This window comes from Lithobates pipiens, unplaced genomic scaffold, assembly GCF_037356315.1.
Source record: "Lithobates pipiens isolate NorthernLeopardFrog02 unplaced genomic scaffold, aLitPip1_a1.2 Scaffold_18, whole genome shotgun sequence".
Classification (NCBI taxonomy): domain Eukaryota; kingdom Metazoa; phylum Chordata; class Amphibia; order Anura; family Ranidae; genus Lithobates; species Lithobates pipiens.
Genome location: NW_027507758.1, coordinates 247,723,716 through 247,744,243, shown reverse-complemented (window position 1 = coordinate 247,744,243; position 20,528 = coordinate 247,723,716). Strand labels below are relative to the sequence as shown.

The following is a 20,528-nucleotide window of genomic DNA, read 5'->3' as shown; positions in this document are numbered from 1 at the left end:
TGGGAAAAAAAAAGAGATGAAGAGGTTTAAATAAAGTAGAGAAAGTAATTTCTGGTTTTTGAACTGTAGAAGAGAAGTTATGAAATATAGAGGAATGTAGCTCCTATGTGGAGCTAGTATCCAAGGGGTGGTGAAATATCACCAGCCGGTGGGTACAAATAGTCCAAAGAGTGTCCGGTCAGTAAGTTATTATAAAACAATACGAGTCACTAATAATACATTTAATATTGTTATTAGGAACATTTAATAGGAGTATTTACCTGTAATTCTGCGTTATTTCATACACTATAAGCAAAAGCAGTATATTAAACTTAATAAACCTAAAGAATGGTGTTGGTGCATTAAAGATAGGTAATCTGTGGAATATTACAATAAACTTAATAAACTTCTATATTTATGAATTTGTAAGGATAAAGCTCTCATCAGGGGAAAGAACGTTTGATCTTATCCTTTGAGATTACCTACAGTGCCTTGCGAAAGTATTCGGCCCCCTTGAACTTTTCAACCTTTTGGCACATTTCAGGCTTCAAACATAAAGATATAAAATTTTAATTTTTTTTGAAGAATCACCAACAAGTGGGACACAATTGTGTAGTGGAACAAAATCTATTGGATATTTTAAACTTTTTTAGCAAATAAAAAACTGAAAAGTGGTGCGTGCAAAATTATTCGGCCCCTTTACTTTATGTGCAGCAAACTCACTCCAGAAGTTCAGCGAGGATATCTGAATGATCTAATGTTGTCCTAAATGACTGATGGTGATAAATAGAATCCACCTGTGTGTAATCAAGTCTCTGTATAAATGAACCTGCTCTGTGATAGTCTCAGGGTTCTGTTGAAAGCGCAGAGAGCATCATGAAGACCAAGGAACACACCAGGCAGGTCCGTAATACTGTTGTGGAGAAGTTTAAAGCCGGATTTGGATACAAAAAGATTTCCCAAGCTTTAAACATCCCAAGGAGCACTGTGCAAGCGATCATTTTGAAATGGGAGTATCAGACCACTGCAAATCTACCAAGACCTGGCCGTCCCTCTAAACTTTTAGCTCAGACAAGGAGAAGACTGATCAGAGATGCAGCCAAGAGGCCCATGATCACTCTGGATGAACTGCAGAGAACTACAGCTGAGGTGGGAGAGTCAGTCCATAGGACAACAATCAGTCGTCCACTGCACAAATCTGGCCTTTATGGAAGAGTGGCAAGAAAAAAGCCATTTCTCAAAGATATCCATAAAAAGTCTCATCTAAAGTTTGCCACAAGCCACCTGGGAGACACACCAAACATGTGGAAGAAGGTGCTCTGGTCAGATGAAACCAAAATCGAACTTTTTGCCCACAATGCAAAACGATATGTTTGGCGTAAAAGCAACACAGCTCATCACCCTCAACACACCATCCCCACTGTCAAACAGGGCCTGCTTTTCTTCAGCAGGGACAGGGAAGATGGTTAAAATTGAGGGGAAGATGGATGCAGCCAAATACAGGACCATTCTGGATGAAAACCTGTTTGAGTCGGCAAAAGACCTGAAACTGGGACGGAGATTTATCTTCCAACAAGACAATGATCCCAAACATACAGCAAAATCTACAAAGGAATGGTTCACAAATAAACGTATCCAGGTGTTAGAATGGCCAAGTCAAAGTCTAGACCTGAATCCAATCGAGAATCTGTGGAAAGAGCTGAAAACTGCTGTTCACAAACGCTCTCCATCCAACCTCACTGAGCTCGAGCTGTTTTGCAAGGAAGAATGGGCAAGAATTTCAGTCTCTCGATGTGCAAAACTGATAGAGACATACCCCAAGCGACTTGCAGCTGTAATCGCAGAAAAAGGTGGCTCTACAAAGTATTAACGCAAGGGGGCCGAATAATTTTGCACGCCCCACTTTTCATTTTATTAGTTAAAAAAAGTTTAAAAAATCCAATAGATTTTGTTCCACTTCACAATTACAGTGGTGTGAAAAAGTGTTTGCCCCCTTCCTCATTTCCTGTTCCTTTGCATGTTTGTCACACTTAAGTGTTTCGGAACATCAAACCAATTTAAACAATAGTCAAGGACAACACAAGTAAACACAACATGCAATTTGTAAATGAATGTGTTTATTATTAAAGGTGAAAAAAAATCCAAACCATCATGGCCCTGTGTGAAAAAGTGATTGCCCCCCTTGTTAAAACATACTATAACTGTGGTTGTCCACACCTGAGTTCAATTTCTCTAGCCACACCCAGGCCTGATTATTGCCACACCTGTTCACAATCAAGGCATCACTTAAATAGGAGCTGCTTGACACAGTATGGTCCACCAAAAGATCCTTAAAAGCTACACATCATGCCGAGACCCAAAGAAATTCAGGAACAATTGAGAAAGAAAGTAATTGAGATCTATCAGTCTGGAAAGGGTTATAAAGCCATTTCCAAAGCTTTGGGAATCCAGCGAACCACAGTGAGAGCCATTATCCACAAATGGCGAAGACATGGAACAGTGGTGAACCTTCCCAGGAGTGGCCGGCCGCCCAAAATTACCCCAAGAGCGCAGCGACGACTCATCCAAGAGGTCACAAAAGACCCCACAACAACGTCCAAGGAACTGCAGGCCTCACTTGCCTCAGTTAAGGTCAGCGTTCATGCCTCCACCATCAGGAAAAGACTGGGCAAAAATGGCCTGCATGGCAGAGTTCCAAGGAGAAAACCACTGCTGAGCAAAAAGAACATCAAAGCTCGTCTCAATTTCTCCACAACACATCTTGATGATCCCCAAGACTTTTGGGACAACATTCTGTGGACCGATGAGACAAAAGTGGAACTCTTTGGAAGGTGTGTGTCCAAGTATATCTGGCGTAGAAGGAACACTGCATTTCATAAAAAGAACATTATACCAACAGTAAAATATGGTGGTGGTAGTGTGATGGTCTGGGGCTGTTTTGCTGCTTCAGGACCTGGAAGACTTGCCGTGATAAAAGGAACTATGAATTCTGCTGTCTACCAAGAGATCCTGAAGGAGAATGTCCGACCATCTGTTCGTGTACTCAAGCTGAAACGAAGTTGGGTTCTGCAGCAGGACAATGATCCTAAACACACCAGCAAGTCCACCACCGAATGGCTGAAGAAAAACAAAATGAAGACTTTGGAGTGGCCTAGCCAAAGTCCTGACCTGAATCCTATTGAGATGTTGTGGTATGACCTTAAAAAGGCCGTTCATGCTCGAAAACCCTCTAATGTAACTGAATTAGGACAATTCTGCAAAGATGAGTGGGCCAAAATTCCTCCAGGACGCTGTAAAAGCCTTATTGCACGTTATCGCAAACGCTTGGTTGCAGTTGTTGCTGCTAAGGGTGGCCCAACCAGTTATTAGGTTTAGGGGGCAATCACTTTTTCACACAGGGCCATGATGGTTTGGATTTTTTTTCACCTTTAATAATAAACACCTTCATTTACAAATTGCATTTTGTGTTTACTTGTGTTGTCCTTGACTATTGTTTAAATTGGTTTGATGTTCCGAAACACTTAAGTGTGACAAACATGCAAAGGAACAGGAAATGAGGAAGGGGGCAAACACTTTTTCACACCACTGTATGTCCCACTTGTTGGTGATTCTTCTCAAAAAATAAATTTTTTTTATATCTTTATGTTTGAAGCCTGAAATGTGGCAAAAGGTTGAAAAGTTCAAGGGGGCTGAATACTTTCGCAAGGCACTGTAAGATTTGTCACCATTAATTTAGTGACCATAAGTAAAAATTTTCATATGTGCAATATCATCATAGAAGATTTCAGTCCATTTGTTCTTTAGGATTTGGTGGAGGTGATGCAAAACGACTCCGCTTGTTGGTACTGGACAGGGCTTGTTGAATAGGATTTTCTTGTTGAGTATTGGGCGAGTTTGTTGATGCTCAGCGTTTGGATGCTTCTGTTGTGTTTTCTGGAATTGTCAATCGAAGTTCATGGATTGCAGTTAGGTCGTCAATTTTCTTGCAGGTGTATATGGTGCCTTTATGAGTGAATCGAAGAGCAAATGGAAAGCACCAACGATGTGGGATGTGGTGGTATTGGAGTATCTGTAGATGTGGTTTCATCTCTTTTCTCTTGAGGAGAGTCTTGTGAAAGGTCCTGGAATATTTGATAACGATGACCTTGAAAAGTCAATGCATCCTTATTACGTGCTGCTTCCATTAGTTGCTCCTTTGTTCTGAAATAATGTAATTTTATTACAATATCCCTGGGGGGGCCATCTTCCTTTTTGGGGGCCAGAGTTCTATGGATTCAATGGGAATTGATGGAGCCAACTCCTGAAAGAGTGCCGTTACTGTTGATTGTAGATCTTTTATGGTTTCTGGTATACCACAGAGTCGCAAGTTCGATCTCATGGTTCTGTTTTCAAAATCTTCTAAGTGTGTGTAAAGGGAAGAATTTTCTTCTCCAAGTGCTTCTAACTCATCAGCATGAGTATTGGTGATACGTATTTCGCCCATTTTGTGTTCCAATATTGATATGCGGCGCCCTACCTCACAAATTTCCCTGGTCAGTTTTTCAGTTATTGTGCCCGAAGTATTTTGGAGGGCTTTTTTTAAAGACACGTACGAACTGACTAAGAATATCTGAGCCATTAGGGATATTCTGAATTCATGGTCAGAGTGAATATATTGTGAGGGAGAAGAGTTAGAGTTCCCTTTCAATGTCTGCCTCTGAGGCAATGCAGAGCGGGACGATTGTGCTGCCACCATTTTCAAAGGGTTTTTAGTCAGGTTTTCTTTGCCCGATAGCTCCTCCCGACTCCCCCAAAGAATTTTTATGACAATAACTTGCATATAAGCCTTTAAAATTAGCACTTTTGATTTTTTATGTTCGTGTCCTATACACTTTAACGGTGCTCGTGTGTTCTGGCAAATTTCTTGCCTGTTCAGTATGTTCTGGTGCGAACTGAATTGGGGGGTGTTTGGCCCATCTAGAGCCGCCGTAATAGATTACGTCGACTACGAAAATAAGTCGATGTGCGTGAAAGGCGTTGATGCGTCACACAGTGAGTTGCAGGTCCACACCCCCACCGCAGCTTTCAGCATGGTGCTTCTCTCATCCTGCTCAGTGTCCCCCGCTTTCCTCCGTGCTGCCGCCCCCCCCCCCTCCCTTTCTCCCCATCCGTGCTGCAACCCCCCCCCTTGCTGCCATGTCTCTATATATATATATATATATATATATATATATATATATATATATATATATATATATATATATATATATTATATATATATATATACATATACACACACACATATATATACACACACACATATATATATATATATATACACACACACACACTTTTATCTTAACTTTGCAAAATATAAGTACATAAAAAAAAGGTAAGATAAAAGAATATAACTACATACTTATATATAATATATATGTATGTACTAGTTGTATTCTTTTATCTAACCTTTATGTACTTATTTTTTTGTAAAGTTATCCAAAGGATTAATTAGCTAATCCAAAAAAAAAACAAACACACACTAGATTAAGTGAAAAAATAATAGTTATAATCGATGACTAATCGAAAAAATAATCGCTTGATTCGTTGACAGACAAAATAATCGTTAGTTGCAGCTCTAGGCCCATCCCTACTCCACATCTCAGCATAATTGGGCATGTGGATGTTAGTGATCATGGGGCATAATCCACAAATCCAACAGAATTTCAATGCAAGAAATATCGATGCCCAGTCAAGGGGAGTGTAGAGGTGGGCGGGGAGTCTACCAACAACCACTCCACCCGTCGAGCCCTGGACAACAGACCTGCCCACAGAATCCAGAGTATTGCAGGGCTCCAAACAGCAAAAGGGGAGATATTTGACAGGTAAGGATACAGGCAGGAGGCACGTATATCCTTCTAGATCAACACTAGGGAAGTAATTTAGAAATGATGGTGGGTTTACATCCACTTTAAGCTGTGATATTACATATAAATCATTTCATGCGTGTTGTTGCTGTGTGATAGAGCTGATAATCTCTCATACACACACACAAACCTCATCCATACTAATTCACAGTGTGAAAAAAGTACTAGAACTTTACTGCACATAAAACTAAAATAAAAATAAAAACACAACAAAGCATCAAACACTAATGGAACAACAGGGAAGAAACTGGTAGCATTACCACAGGGGGGGGGGGGGGATGCAGACAGAATCTGGAGCAGCTGTGCATACTAACCAATCAGATTCTAGCTTCAGCTTGTTCACTTAAGCTTTGAAAATGTAAGTTAGAAGCTGAATGGTTACCATACACAGCTGCTCCAGATTTTGGCTGCTACAATCCTAGTAAATTCCCCTCGAAGTGCTTTGAATGGTTAAAAAATAAAAAAAACACACACACACACACACACACACACACACACACACACAAGCTGCCACCTATCTATTTTTATAAATAGTAATCTTAGTCAAAAGGATGACTGTAAGGAGTTTATAGTAAACAGTCTGCTCACCTGTGGTGCTTGAAAATGTTCTGTTCATGTCTAAGGACGAGGAGCGCGAATGTGACGCATGAGGTCTTGGTGGAGGGGGTGGTGGTGCTGCATTCTCTGGAGATGTACTTGAATGGGACCTGTAATAAAAACATACTACTTTGATATGATGAAAAGCTTGCTCAGTAATCCATTTGTAACTCACCATTCAAATTAGCTCTTCACTTTCTACATTGTTGTGCCAACAAATTCAAAATGTTAAATCTTCTCTTGCACGCAAGCAAATCAGGAAACCAATGCATTGACCCCTTGTAGTAAATGGTAAAACTGCATAAAATGAAAGTGGGCTGACACATTTACAAACTGAAGCGGACTCTGTATCACAAGTCATCTAGCTAAATTACAAAGCAGGTAAAGCAGCCTTTAAAAGAGCCAAGTTGCCAGGGAAACAAGTGTATAATAGGGCGTTGGTTGAAAATCAGATAGGACACACGTAAGGAAATTTCAACATCTGATTCTACAGCAACACCTATGTTTACCAACTACAAATGGAAGATTTTTGTTTAACCTTCTTAAATGATGATAAACTACTGGTGCAGTTTGATTGTATGTACATTTACAACAACCCCTGACATACTCAAGACAATAGTTATGGTATCAATAAGCAAGTCCGTCAGTTAGAAGGCCAAGAAAAGGTACAAGCAACAAGGTCAAAGGATACAAACAGGGGTCGCCAAACTTTCTAAACAAAAGGGCAGTTTACTGTACCTTAAAATTTAGGGGGCCACACCATGGCCAGTGGGAGTAGATAATATCCTTGCATCAGTAGGAGTAAACAATGCCCCATGACAGGTATTCGAGGAAGTAATCAATGGTATCAAGGGGAGGAATAATGCCCCATCATTAGTCTCAATGGGAAGAATAGTACCCCAAAATTGGTGTCAATGGGAGGAATAGTGCCGCATCATTAATGTCAGTGGGAGAAGAAGTGACCCATTGTTGGTGTCAGTAACTATACCCACTGTTGCTGACAGTGGGGGGAATAATGCCCCAAGGGCCAGATAAAAGCAAGCAAAGGGCTACAGTTTGGAGAGCACTCATGTAAATTATAGCACGTGAAGGGAAATTTTTTGTAAAAACAAACGAAATTGGAAGTGTGCTCATGCTGACTATGGGAAAGAGATTAAACGAAGGGATTCTGTCAGGATAGAAATATGGGGGCCATTAGCAATTGATTGATTTTATTAGCGCATACACTGGATTCATCCTCAGCCTTCTCTTATTACTTGGTGAATTACTAACTGAACCAAACATGGTGTGAGGTCTCCTGACATTTAATATGCTGGTTCCAGGTGAGTTACAAAGCAGTGATGGATAAGTATGACCATTCCAGAGCTTGTACCTTAAAATAAAAGACCAACAGCAGCTCCTATATTTCTATTAAAACTCTGGCTAAAACATTAGAAGCTTTAAACTCTTTAGAACATACCTCTGTCTAGTGACCACATTTCCAATCTCTTCAGGATCAGAGTTGAAGGAGTCTGAACTGCTATATCCATCAGCTGCAAATTTGAACATGCAATCAGATATTCAATTCATGGTAGGGATGTACAACATTGTATGTTTGTATTACTATTTGTTCAAAAAAACAAAAATACATATACAGATTTCAGAAAGTTTCAATTTTTTTCATAACTTTGAAGGCTTACATTTAACCGCATCCGGACTGTCCTATAGCAAGTTTATTGATACAGAGTGGCACCTGTGATCAAGTATATATATGTGATCAGACACAAATCGGGAAGGGGATGTGCAAGCACGCTTCCGCTGTTATCACACACAGCAGAAGCCAATCTGCAGTTGCCCGGGTCCCACCGATCATTAGACAGAATGGCATTCTGCCTATGTAAACAAGGCAGATCGCCGTTCTGGCAGTAGGGAATGTATGGAATTTGTGTCCCTGCAAGGCAGGGAGTATATTCCATCTCTTCCCCTAGTAAAAGCAGCATACAGTTTAGTAAAACACTGGCTAGGCACATTGTTAACCCTTTAATCGACCCTACTTAGGAAAAGAAACTAAACTCAAAAAGATGGAGTAACTAAATGTATAAATGGATAATAAGCCAGTAATCATATGAGTCCATTAGTCCTTAAAGCGGTTGTATAGTTTTTTTTTATTTTTTTACTTTTACCTACAGGTAAGCCATAAGGCTTACCTGTAGGTAAAAAAAAATCTCCTAAACCTGTATGGTTTAGGAAATATTTCCCTCGCAATGAGCCGCTGACTGCAGCAGGTTTACTCCTGCTTTAAAGGATCAGTTCTTAAAATAAATAGTGGCAGCTATCCCTAGAGGGAGCCAGCTCTGAACAGATAAGGAGGGGAAAACACAAGATGCGCCACCTCAGTGTAGTATTAAAGCAAATTTTTAATCACAAGGTATATGGTACACTCACAAGATAAAAAAAGAGCTCAAGCTCATCAGACCTGCCTATGCTGCCCAGAATGGTCTCTCCTTGATGTCTGTACACTTCCGGTGACGTAATTTCCATGCGTTCCATGTTGGTTTCGACAGACGTCTTGACGGATCCCCTGCTATCTCCCTTAAGCCTAGATGACGGTCTTGGATGCCTGGATAGTCATCCCACATACACACAGATGAGCTTGATTGCCATTTTTATCTTGTGAGTGTACCATATACCTTGCGATTAAAACTTTGCTTTAATACTACACTGAGGTGGCACTGTGTTTTCCCCTCCTCCTTTGATCGCCCCTGATGTTAATCCTATTTTAGCCAGCATCATTAGTACAGTGACCATGCATATTTCTTTTAGCACTGATCACTATTAGTATCACTGGTCCCCCATAAGTGCCAGTAAGTGTCAGAAGTTCCACCGCAATATTGCAATCCCGCTATAAGTCACTGATTGCTACCATTAATAGCAAAAATAGGATTTTTATAACAGTTTACGTGTAAAATCCTTTTCTTAGAGTACAACACGGGACACAGAGCACCATAGTAATGACTATGTGGGTTATAGGCCACCTATAGGTGAATGGACACTGGCATACCCAAAAGGAAACAGGAAGTCCCCCTCCCTATGTAACCCCTCCCATACCGGGAGTACCTCAGTTTTTGTAGCAAAGCAATATATTTCTTATCCCAATAAGAGGGGCGGGACCTCTGTGTCCCGTTATGTACTCCAAGAAAATTATTTTACAAAAATCCTATTTTCTTTATCGTACACAGAGCACCATAGTAATGACTATGTGGGATGTCCCAAAGCGATGCCACCTGAGGGGAGGGAGAGACAAAGCAATACAGCAGCCGCCAGGTGTGAGGACCTATACTACTGCCCGCAGCACACTGCACCCAAAGGCGTGTCCTTGTGAATGAATCTTGTGAATGTATGTACTGACGACCAAGTAGCGGCCCTGCAAATCTGAGCCACAGAGGCTTGGTGATGCACTCACTGCCCATGAAGCACTAACTGCCTGGGTAGAGTGCGCTTTAATCTGAAAGGAAGGAACCTTTTTCAGGCCATAAGCCTGACTGATCTGACAAATCCACTTAGCAATAGCAGATGTTGAAGCTGCCTGACCCTTTCTAGGGCCTTCCGGCAACAAAAACAAACATCAGTTTTCCATATCTGAGCCGTCGCTTTCAGATAGGCTTTAACTGCTGTCACTACATTGAGAGATTGTAATGGTTTTTCTTCTGCAGAAGGAGGTTCTGGAAAAAAGGAAGGTCGGGAAACATCTTGATTCAGATGAAACCCAGACACTACCTTTGGTAAAAAGGTTGGTGCGGACGCAGCCTTGTGAATGATTAACCACCTCAATACAGTGCACATACACCACCTTCCTGTCCAGACCAATTTTCAGCTTTCATCGCTCTTAGTTTGAATGACAATTACTCAGTCATGCAACACTGTACCCATCTGAAACTTGCGTCCTTTTTTCCCCCACACAAATAGAGGTTTCTTTTAGTGGTATTTAATCACTAGTGTTTTTTTTATTTTTTGTGCTATAAATAAAAAAAAATAAAAAAAAAAATTACATTTTGTGAAAAAATGCATTTGTTTCCATCATAAAATTTTGCCAATTAGTTATTTTTTTTCATACATTTTGGCCAAAATTTATACTGCTACATATCTTTGGTAAAAATAACCCAAATTAGTGTATATTATTATTTGGTCTTTGTGAAAGTTATAGAGTCTACAAACTATGGTGCCAATCACTGAAAATTGATCACATCTGATCAGGCCTTCAGTACATCAATTGTATCTCATTTCATCTGTCAGTGCCCGCTCTTTCCTTATGGACAACCGCATCTTTTCTCTTTCTTTCTTTCTCATTTTCCATGGTGCCAGCCTTGAGACAGGCTGTCACTTCTTTTCTATCTTTTGCCACTTCTGGCTCTTTGATTACAATTGGTAGGGTGTAACCCGATTGATATATAGTTACAATGCAGATATATCTGGAAAGGCTTTTGTAATACTTTATCGTTTATGTTTAGGTTTTTATTGCTACGCTAGGAATGACAATGTACCTATCCTTTTTATAAAGGTTTTTTTTCTATATTTGGAGGGGCCCCCTAGCTTAATGGGATCTTTGTCAATCTGCTTATGCGCAACCAAGATGCCTAACAATGAGAGTCTGTAAACACTGTTGCTACCATATTTTCAATCAGGCAGTTGCATCTGCGATTATTTTGCTCTGTTGTGCTGTATTGTAACTGGCTATTCCTTTAATAAACTTTAACTGTTAAAAAAAAAAAAAAATTTATCATTTCTTGAGACCCTAACAAGTCAGGAAAGTACAAATACCCCCCAAATTACCCCTTTTTAGAAAGTAGACATTCCAAGGTATTAAGTAGGTAGCATAATGAGTTTTTTTAAGTTGTAATTTTTTCCCACAATTCTCTGCAAAATGAAGATTTTATTTCTTTTTACAAAATAGTCATATTATCAGGTTCTCACACACAGCATATGCATACAAATTACACCCCAAAATACATTCTACTATTCTTCCAGAGTATGGTGATACCACATGTGTGAGACTTTTACACAGCCTGGCCACATACAGAGGCCGAACATTGAAGTAGTACCTTCAAGCGAGCTAGGAGCATAAATTACATATCTCATTTCATTCTTCCCTATCACACTTTTGAAGGTCCTTGAGCACCAGGACAGTGGAATTACACACAAAATAACCCCATTTTGGAAAGCAAACACCTCAACATTTAATTCTATGAGGCATGGGCTGCAAATAGGTACTCGGGTACTCTGATGGCCTGGTGACAGGTACTTTGATGGACTGGGACAGTTACTTTGATGGACTGTGTGTGACAGGTACTATGATGGGTGGCGACAGGTCCTCTTTATGGGGGGAGGGGCAATCCGTGTGATTGGTGTGTACTGTAAGCGGTAACGAGAAGTTACCGCAATCTCATCCTCACACACGATCGGTGTGTGAGGAGAACCCGGCAACATCTGGTTACCGAGGTTTGTTTACAATTAGTGATCTGCTGTGAAAACGATCACAGCCAATCACGTGGGTTATCAGCCGGCCAATGGCTGTTTACCAGGGTCGGTGATGTTCCGGGGAACACGCTGCCACAGACGTGCACGTGCAGCGCGCATGCGCAGTGGGGGTGGAACCATCTGTGATCACGTGGTAAACAGCCATAACCAAATGCAAGACTGACAAAACCAGATTTAAATCGCATGGGCACAAGGGTGTTCTAACTGGTGGATTTATCCGAGTTACCCCCTGTATGAATGCCTGGACTAAATGTGAAGCAAGCGGCCTTTGGAAAAACATTGCCAAGGCCGAAATCTGACCCTTGATTGTACTCAAGGCCAGCTTCAATTCTACCCCTAATTGTAGAAAGGCCAGAATCCTTCCTATGACACTTTCGAGGATACCAACCCTTGGTTTCACACAAGGCGACATAAGCCTTCCAGACCCTGTAATAAATGGTCCTGGATGCTGACTTTCTGGCATTACTACCGAACCTGAAAGCCCCCGATTTTTCAGAATGTGGGCCTCAATAGCCACACCGTTAAATTTAGTGCTTGTAAGGCATGATGGAATACCGGTCCTTGTGACAGCAGGTCCAGACAAGGTGGAAGAGTCCATGAACCCCCCTACTGCCATTCTCACGATCCCTGCATACCAGGGTCTTCTGGGCCATGCTGGGGCTACTAGTATTAGCGGATTCCCTTCTTCCCTGATCCTGTGAAGCAACCATGGTAGCAGCTGAACTGGAGGGAATGCATAAATCAGTGAAAACTGATCCTACGGGGTCACTAACTTATCTACTCCGAGTGCAAGTGGATCCCTTGTTCTTGCCACAAAGTTGTCCAACTTCTTGTTGAACCTGGACGCCAACAGATCTACGCCTGGCGTACCCCATCTTTGGCATATGGCAGAAAAGACCTCGGGATGTAGAGACCAGTCTCCCGGCAACAGCCGTTGACAGCTTAAGAAATCTGCCTGCCAATTTTCCACTCATGGAATGTAGACTGCATATAGGCGAGAAACAGGTTTCTTTGCCCAAGACAGAATATGGTCCACCTCCCTTTGGGCTGCGTGGCTTCTGGTGCCCCCTTGGTGATTGATACAGGACACTGTTGTGGCATTGTTGGATTGTATCCTGACAGGAGCATTCCGCAACCTGGACGTCCAGGTTATTAGAGCCAGACATACTGCCTGAATCTCTAGGATGTTGATGGGCAAGGTCTTCTCGGACTCTCACTACTTCCCTTGAACCGTGGTCTTTTCTAAAACTGCTCCCCAGCCCCCGTTGTTACAACTTTTCAGGAAACTGGAAAGAAGGATTTCCCTTTCTGTAAATTCCTGGTCATCAATCACCAATTGTTGAGACTCTGGCGTACTTTTGGAGCCAGATTCATTGGATAATCCAAGGTTTGTTCCAAGCATACAGAATACTGTGTTGCAACAGTCTTGAATGAAACTGGGCATAGGGAACTGCTTCAAAAAGGAAGCTACCATCTTCCCTAGTAATCACATGCAAAGGCGAATGGAAGGACCCTTCTTTGCCTTGACCAGTTGTCTCAGAGCGTTGACCTTTTCCCGAGGCAAAAACACCCTTTCCTGGGTTGTGTCTATGACCAGGCCCAAATACTCCAGCCTTCTTACTGGCCGTAGGGATGATTACTCTAGATTGAGAATCCAACCCAGGTGTCTCAGGTAACTGATTGTTCTGGACACCCCCTGGTTTAACCGCGCTATTGGCTGATCTACCAGTAGCGGGTCATCTAGATATGCTATGATTGCTATACCCTGTCCCCTTAGTCTTGCCAGTACTGGGGCTAACACCTTTGTAAACAGTCGGGAATAGGTGGCTAACCCGAAAAAGGAAAGGCCACGAACTGAAAGTGGCGCTGCTCCACCGCAAAACGCAGAAACTTCTGGCGAGTGGAAAATATTGGCGCATATAGATATGCATCTTTGATATCTATGGATGCTAGAACCTCTCCTCCTTATAGGGTTGAAACTGTCCGAATCGACTCCATTTGAAAGGAGCGAATGTTTAGGAAGCGATTCAGATTCCTGAGATCTAGAATGGGTCAGAAATCTCCATTTGGTTTGGGTAACAAAGAGATTTGAATAAAACCCCTTGTCCCTCTCTCTTCTGAGAGGACCTCTATTATTACTCCCTGAGACCGTAATCTGTCCAGTGCCAGAAATAAGGACTCCTTTACTGGGTCCTTGGGAACGTTTGATCTTAGAAAACGAGATGGTGGAAACTCAAACTCTAGTTTGTAGCCTAGGGCTACCACAGAGGACCCATTTGTCTTGGATCTCCTCTATCCAAGTTTCTGAAAACCACGCCATCTTCTCCCCACTCGATAGAGCAGGGGCACCCACAAGGAAGCCTTGGGACTCTGTTTTGTGGACTTCTGACCCCAGGGATTTTTGTGGCCCTGTGTCTGGTTATAAACCTTACCCTTTGCCCCTGATGGTGGAGACTGAAGTCACGTGACGCACATTGCATAGACAGAACCCGGAAGCGACGTCAGGTCGCAAGTTTGGCACTCGCTTTTTATGTGCATGTTTTTATCTTGGTGTCCAAGGACACCAGGGAGTCCCCTTGATAGAGTGCAGGGACTGCTGAGCAAACTGAATCCATTTTGAACCTCTGCACTTTCACAAAGTGATTGAGTGCTTTTAGGTCCAAGATTGGATGTACCCCTTCCTTCTGGGGAACTACAGATTTGAGTAGAATCCCTGGAAACATTCCGATTCCGGAACCGGTACAACCACCCCGTGATTCAGCAGGTCCCTTACTGCCCCCAAGAGGGCCTCCCGGCGAGCCGTGCATATGGGTATGCTGGAGGGGAAAGAATCTGCGTGGCTCCTTAGCCTTTCTGGCCTGTGGGAGTAGCATACTCTTACCACCTGTGGTATTTTTAATAATGTCATCCAAAGAGGCTCCAAAAAACTGGTCGCTAAGGAAGGGAAGATCCGTCAGGGCTTTTTTAGATGCCTGGTCAGCAGACCAGCATTTCAACGAAATCAGGCGCCTCAGCACCACTGCTGACACTGAAGCCCTGGATAACAGGGGAAGAGTATCCAGGGATGTGTCACAAACGTACTTAAGGCCTTGCACTAGTTGGTCTGCTAGTTACACGCAGACAGGAGAAGCCTGTCGTTCTCCCAATTCTCGGTGCAACAGTTTTGCCCACTCAGTGCCTGCGACACAAGTGCGGATGCCAGTACTGGTCGCACGGCTGACCCCACAACCATAAACAAGGAACAAGCCACTGCCTCGGCCTTCCTGTCTGTTGGATCTTTAAATGCAGGCGTCCCCTCTACCGGGATTGTGGTTACTTTGTTTAACCTGGATACTGGGGGGGTCCAACGACCGGAGGAGCCGACCACTTCTTGAGAAGGCTCTCCTCAAAGGGGTAGCGCACCGCCATGTATTTGGTGACCGAAAAGGTCCGTTGTGGTCGACCCCATTCCTTGTAAATGAACTTGTCAAAATAAGTCAGATACGGGAACACCTTAGGTGAACGGGCTGGCTTACGGGACCCAAAAGGGACCGCTACCTCAGCAGAGGAATCTGCTGGCTCCTGAATCTTCAGGGTATCACGCATCAGCTGTGATAAGTGCTCCAACAAGCGCTTTGTCGCGCATGGACCTGGATAGGGAATCATTCTCACTGTCCGGATGGTCCTGGTCAGCGTCAGACACGTCAGAGCAGGGGTCACGAGCCTCAGCGCAACCCGAGTCTGCGTCAGAGCTCTCCCATGAGGATGGGGGGGGGGGGGGGGGGGGGGTGGCGGTGCTTTTTAGCACCTTTGCGCCCACGCACCGCCTCCATCTTGGCAACGAACAAATTGAGGACTGCAGAGAAGGTGACCAAGGGAATTGCTCAGTCCGCAGGCGACCCGGTTGCAATTGCCTGGATTTTAGGGGAAGAAACCAGTTTCTGAAGCCATGCTGACCCTACCCTGTCTGCCACCCGAAGGGGACTTAGGACAGTGACAGTCCCACCCTCCTTACTGCTGCTGGCTGAGGGGCTCTTTACCGCAGGACTCTCCACCCCGAGGGGTACTGCACTATCTATCAGGTAGTGCCTGTTGGCTCCCAGGGGCAGAGGAAACAGCTCTGTGTCGGTGGAAGCAGCTGCTAATGACACTGAAACCACTCTGAAGTGTGCTCAGGCTCAAAGAAAATGGCCGTCCAGCATTAGGACATAAAACACAGGCAAAATGGCCGCCAGAGTACAGGAGCACATGCTGCCGCTAGAGAACACTGAAAAACGTGCTCAGGCTTCTAGAAAATGGCCGCCGACGTCCAGTATAGGGACAATCACAAGGAAAATGGCAGCCGAAGCCCAGGAAAGCATGCTTTCCCATACCCACACCCAAGATGGCCACCAAATACAAGAACCATGAGGGACAGGGAGAAAAACAATGGCAGTGAACATAGCGCTGCACAGGACACAAGCACAGCCTCACAGGCACCTCCAGGGACATGAAAAAAAAACATGACCCAGGACACAGCCAACCAGCGCCACCCCCCCAGGCGAGAGTCCCCCTGGAGAGCCCCTGCACAGACACACACACCGCTCTGCAGCATCCCCCCAGGGAGGGCGAAAGGGACAGGCAGAGAAGAGAGGGAGGTGAGGGACTCCCAGGGAATGCCCAGCCCCACCGAGGCAGGGAGCACTGTACTTACCAGTCCTGAAGAGCTGGGAGACATTTCATTACAGACCCACTCTCTGATCAGTACAGGGTGGCTGCTGGCCCGGCACACTGACGCAGACATCAGTAGCCTGGTCATGTGTGCCCCGGAGCATAAAAGCTCACAGACCACCTCTGGAGCTGAGGTTTCGTCGTGGCCGGCCTAGCACGGAGCTGCACATGCTCGATGGCCAGGCTGGGGAGACTACAAGGATAAGGGTATCCAGCCTGTCACCCAGCTGTCTGTTGATAGCAGATCTCAGGATCTATCATCTTGCGCAAAAAGTCAGTGTTCCTAGGTCCTTCTTCACTAGGCAAAATAAAACTGATGACTGCATGGCAGGCTGGGGGGTTGTTCCCTAAGGGTCCGCCCAGGGGGACCCTAAGGGAACAGTATTCTCCTAAAGATGGGCGTAATAACCCAATGGCTAAGAGGAGCTGTGTCGGTCGGTGAATATAAGAGAAAATAGCATTAACCTACTACACTATAGAGGTCCCTTCCTTCCTAATCTTTCCTACACATGCCCAGCTGATTCACCTGAGTGGATCCGCACTGACTGACCTAAACCCAGGAGATGGGACATTAGAGGAAGCAGGCATGAAGCTTTAGAGACACTGGAATCCTTGGAAAGGAACGTAGATAGGACCCTTCTCCTTGAGCGATCATCCAGCCCTGAAACGCTGATTACCTTACACCCATAGGTGTACTACCTTCTTACCTTACCGTTGTAACATACACTGAAGACTTTATTCACTGAAGTCACTTGAAGATTTCACTTCATTGAAGTCACATCACCACCTTTTGATGCTAGACAGCACTATTTTCACACTTGCACTTTATGTCATCTGTAGGAATCGTTTACGGTTCCATTATTTGCACTTGCTGCACTTCATTTCACTATATGGACTTCTATTAATCAGTTCAGTTTACATATTTATTAATTTCCATGGATTGTCTATTGCCCCAACTGCATTTTTTACACTATTTCATCTTATCGACTTTTATGAATTTATCAGTTCAGTTTATTTATATCTGATACCCATAACAGCGTGACCTTGCTAGCACTTAATATTTAGGAGTGCATCACCAAATGTTTTTTTTTTTTTTTTTTTTTTTTTTATACTTTTATTCTTTGGGTAGTGTTTGACCTCTACAGTGACTGCTGCACCTTTACCAGAACCATTTATCTCCTATTAACGTGAGAATACACATTTGTACACCATCTTTGGTTGTGTAAACATGACCAAGGTGCAGGGTCCCAGGGTCCAACTCTCAGAAGAGAAGTATTACAGGCAAAAACTTGTTTCTTCTTCCACGAGACCCAAGTACCATTCATTTTGGCCTTAAGGCACTTTAGATGGATCCGTTTGCACAGCCCTTTGATCCCGTCAGGGATTACTTAGTGGAGCTCTCTTAGCACTTCATCAACCGTGACCAACACTTTAGACTCTAGAAAAAAAAACTGAGGTACTCCCAGTATGGGAGGGGTTATATAGGGCGGGGTTATATAGGGAGGGGGACTTCCTGTTTCCTTTTGGGTATATCAGTGTCCATTCACCTATAACAGTGATGGCGAACCTTGGAACCCCAGATGTTTTGGAACTACATTTCCCATGATGCTCAACTACACTGCAGAGTGCATGAGCATCATGGGAAATGTAGTTCCAAAACATCTGGGATGCCAAGGTTCGCCATCCCTGACCTATAACCTACAATAATTACTATGGTGCTCTGTATCCCGTGATGCAAGATAAATAAATAAAAATATCCCATAGTTTGTAGATGCTATAACATATGCTACATATTTTTTTACATCAAGAATATGTAGCAGAATACATATTAGCCTAAATTTATAAATAAATTTGATTTTATTGAATTTTATTGGCTAGGTTTTAGAGCAGAAAGTAAAAAATAGTTATTTTTTCAAAATTTTTGTTGTTTATAGCGCAAAAAATAAAAAACCAGAGGAAATCAAATACCTAAAAAACTAAAGCTAAATTTGTGGGGGAAGAAAGGAGATACATTTTATTTGGGTACAGCGTTGCATGACCACGCAATTGACAGTTAAAATAACAGAGTGGCAATGAAAAAAAAAAAATGGCCTGGCCATGGAGGGTAAATCTTCCGGACGTCAAGATGTTTAACTTTGTCATTATATACATTAAGTGTGCATAATCAATTTTGTTTGGTAATGGTCACAAGTGAGTTTTTTTTTTGTACAATCTACATGCACACTAAGATATAGCATCCACAAGGTAAGAGAATGCAAAATAAAAAAAGGACTGTATATACACACAGATACATGTGCTTTTACTTACAGGCAGGATTCCCAGAAACAAATTTAACAGAGCTCTCTTCCGGGAGTTCTTGTGGCTTTATGTGCAAAGGGCTTGTGGGATTGGTTGTATCTGAAAAGAAATGTACATACATGAAAATTACACTGCATTGTACGTCTGTGTACATAAGCTGCAATCATCACTTTATCATCCGAACACTGAACTTTGGTAAATTCAAAAGAAGGTAAGCAGCACGCTAAATAAAGACCATTAAATCCTATAGTTTTGCCTTAAGGATATATGCACATGGACGTAAAGCTGGTAAAGACGCCAGGAAAAAACAGCGTTAAAAGCGCATTTTTCTGCGTTTTACATTGAATTCAATGTACGTTAACCACTTCCCGACCAGTGCACGCCGATGTACGTCGGCAGAATAGCAAGGACAGGCAAATGGGCGTACCTGTACGTCCCTTTTAAATTGGCCGCTGTGCCATCATGTGCGCGCCACTGGCGCTCGGCAGTTGGGACCTTCATGAGTTGGATCGCAGGCCCCACGGACTCGATCACCGTGGGGATACCCGCAAACGTCTTACGGGGAAGTAGTACGGGGAGATGCTAACGTAAACCAGCATCTCCTCGTTCTGCCTAGTGTCATCGGGAGCAGAGATCAGTGATGTGTCACACACAGCCACGCCCCCCCAGTTAGAAACACGCCCCCAGACACACTTAAACCCTACACTGCCGCCTAGTGGTTAACCCCTTCACTGCCAGTGTCATTTACACAGCAATCAGTGCATTTGTACAGCACTGATTGCTGCATAAATGACAATGGTCCCAAAAATGTGTCAAAATGTCCGATGTGCCCGCCATAATGTCGCAATCATGATAAAAATCGCTGATCGCCACCATTAATACTTAAAAAAAAAATGTATTAATAAAAATGCCATAAAACGTATCCCTTTTTTTTGTAAATGCTATAACTTTTGCACAAACCAAACGCTTAATGCGTTTTTTTTTTCCAAAAATATGTAGAATACGTATCAGCCTAAACTGAGGAAAAACATTTTTTTTATATATCTTTGGAGGATATTTATTATAGCAAAATGTAAAAAATTTGTTTTTCAAAAATGTTGCTTCCTTTGTTTATAGCGCAAAAAATAAAAACCACAGGGGTAATCAAATACCACAAAAAGAAAGCTCTATTTGTGGGGAAAAAAGGACGTCAATTTTGTTTGGGAGCCATGTCGCACGACTGCGTAATTGTCAGTTAAAGCGACGCAGTGCCGAATCGCAAAAAGTGGTCTGGTCTTTGGCCAGCAAAATGGTCCGGGGCTTAAGTGGTCAATCCGCGCTAGCTTTCAGCTGCGTTTCTCTGTCTCTATTCAAATTTTTTTTCCCTATGGGAGCCAATTGATTTGAATAGAGGTCGCTACAGAATTCGGATAAGATGATCCGACTTGCGGTGTGACTTGTGTGCTGAGAAACTTGAAGGGGGAACCCCACGAAAAAAAAAAAAAAAAAAAAAAAAAAAAATTGTGTGAGGTCCCCCCCCAGGACAATACCAGACTCTTCAGTCTGGTA

At 43.0% G+C, this 20,528-nt stretch overlaps 1 protein-coding gene across 4 annotated transcripts in view; it reads right to left on the bottom strand.

The window, feature by feature from the left end:
- Nucleotides 1–20,528, bottom strand: part of REPS1 (RALBP1 associated Eps domain containing 1) — a 294,648-nt gene that overhangs the window by 29,514 nt on the left and 244,606 nt on the right. For all 4 annotated transcript variants that reach the window (XM_077486747.1, XM_077486746.1, XM_077486749.1 and 1 more), the window contains 3 exons: nucleotides 18,990–19,079; nucleotides 7,939–8,011; nucleotides 6,471–6,589 (listed from right to left, as the gene is read on the bottom strand). In XM_077486747.1, the coding sequence (XP_077342873.1) occupies nucleotides 6,471–6,589; nucleotides 7,939–8,011; nucleotides 18,990–19,079 (282 nt within the window). The remainder of the gene's footprint in view (nucleotides 1–6,470; nucleotides 6,590–7,938; nucleotides 8,012–18,989; nucleotides 19,080–20,528) is intronic.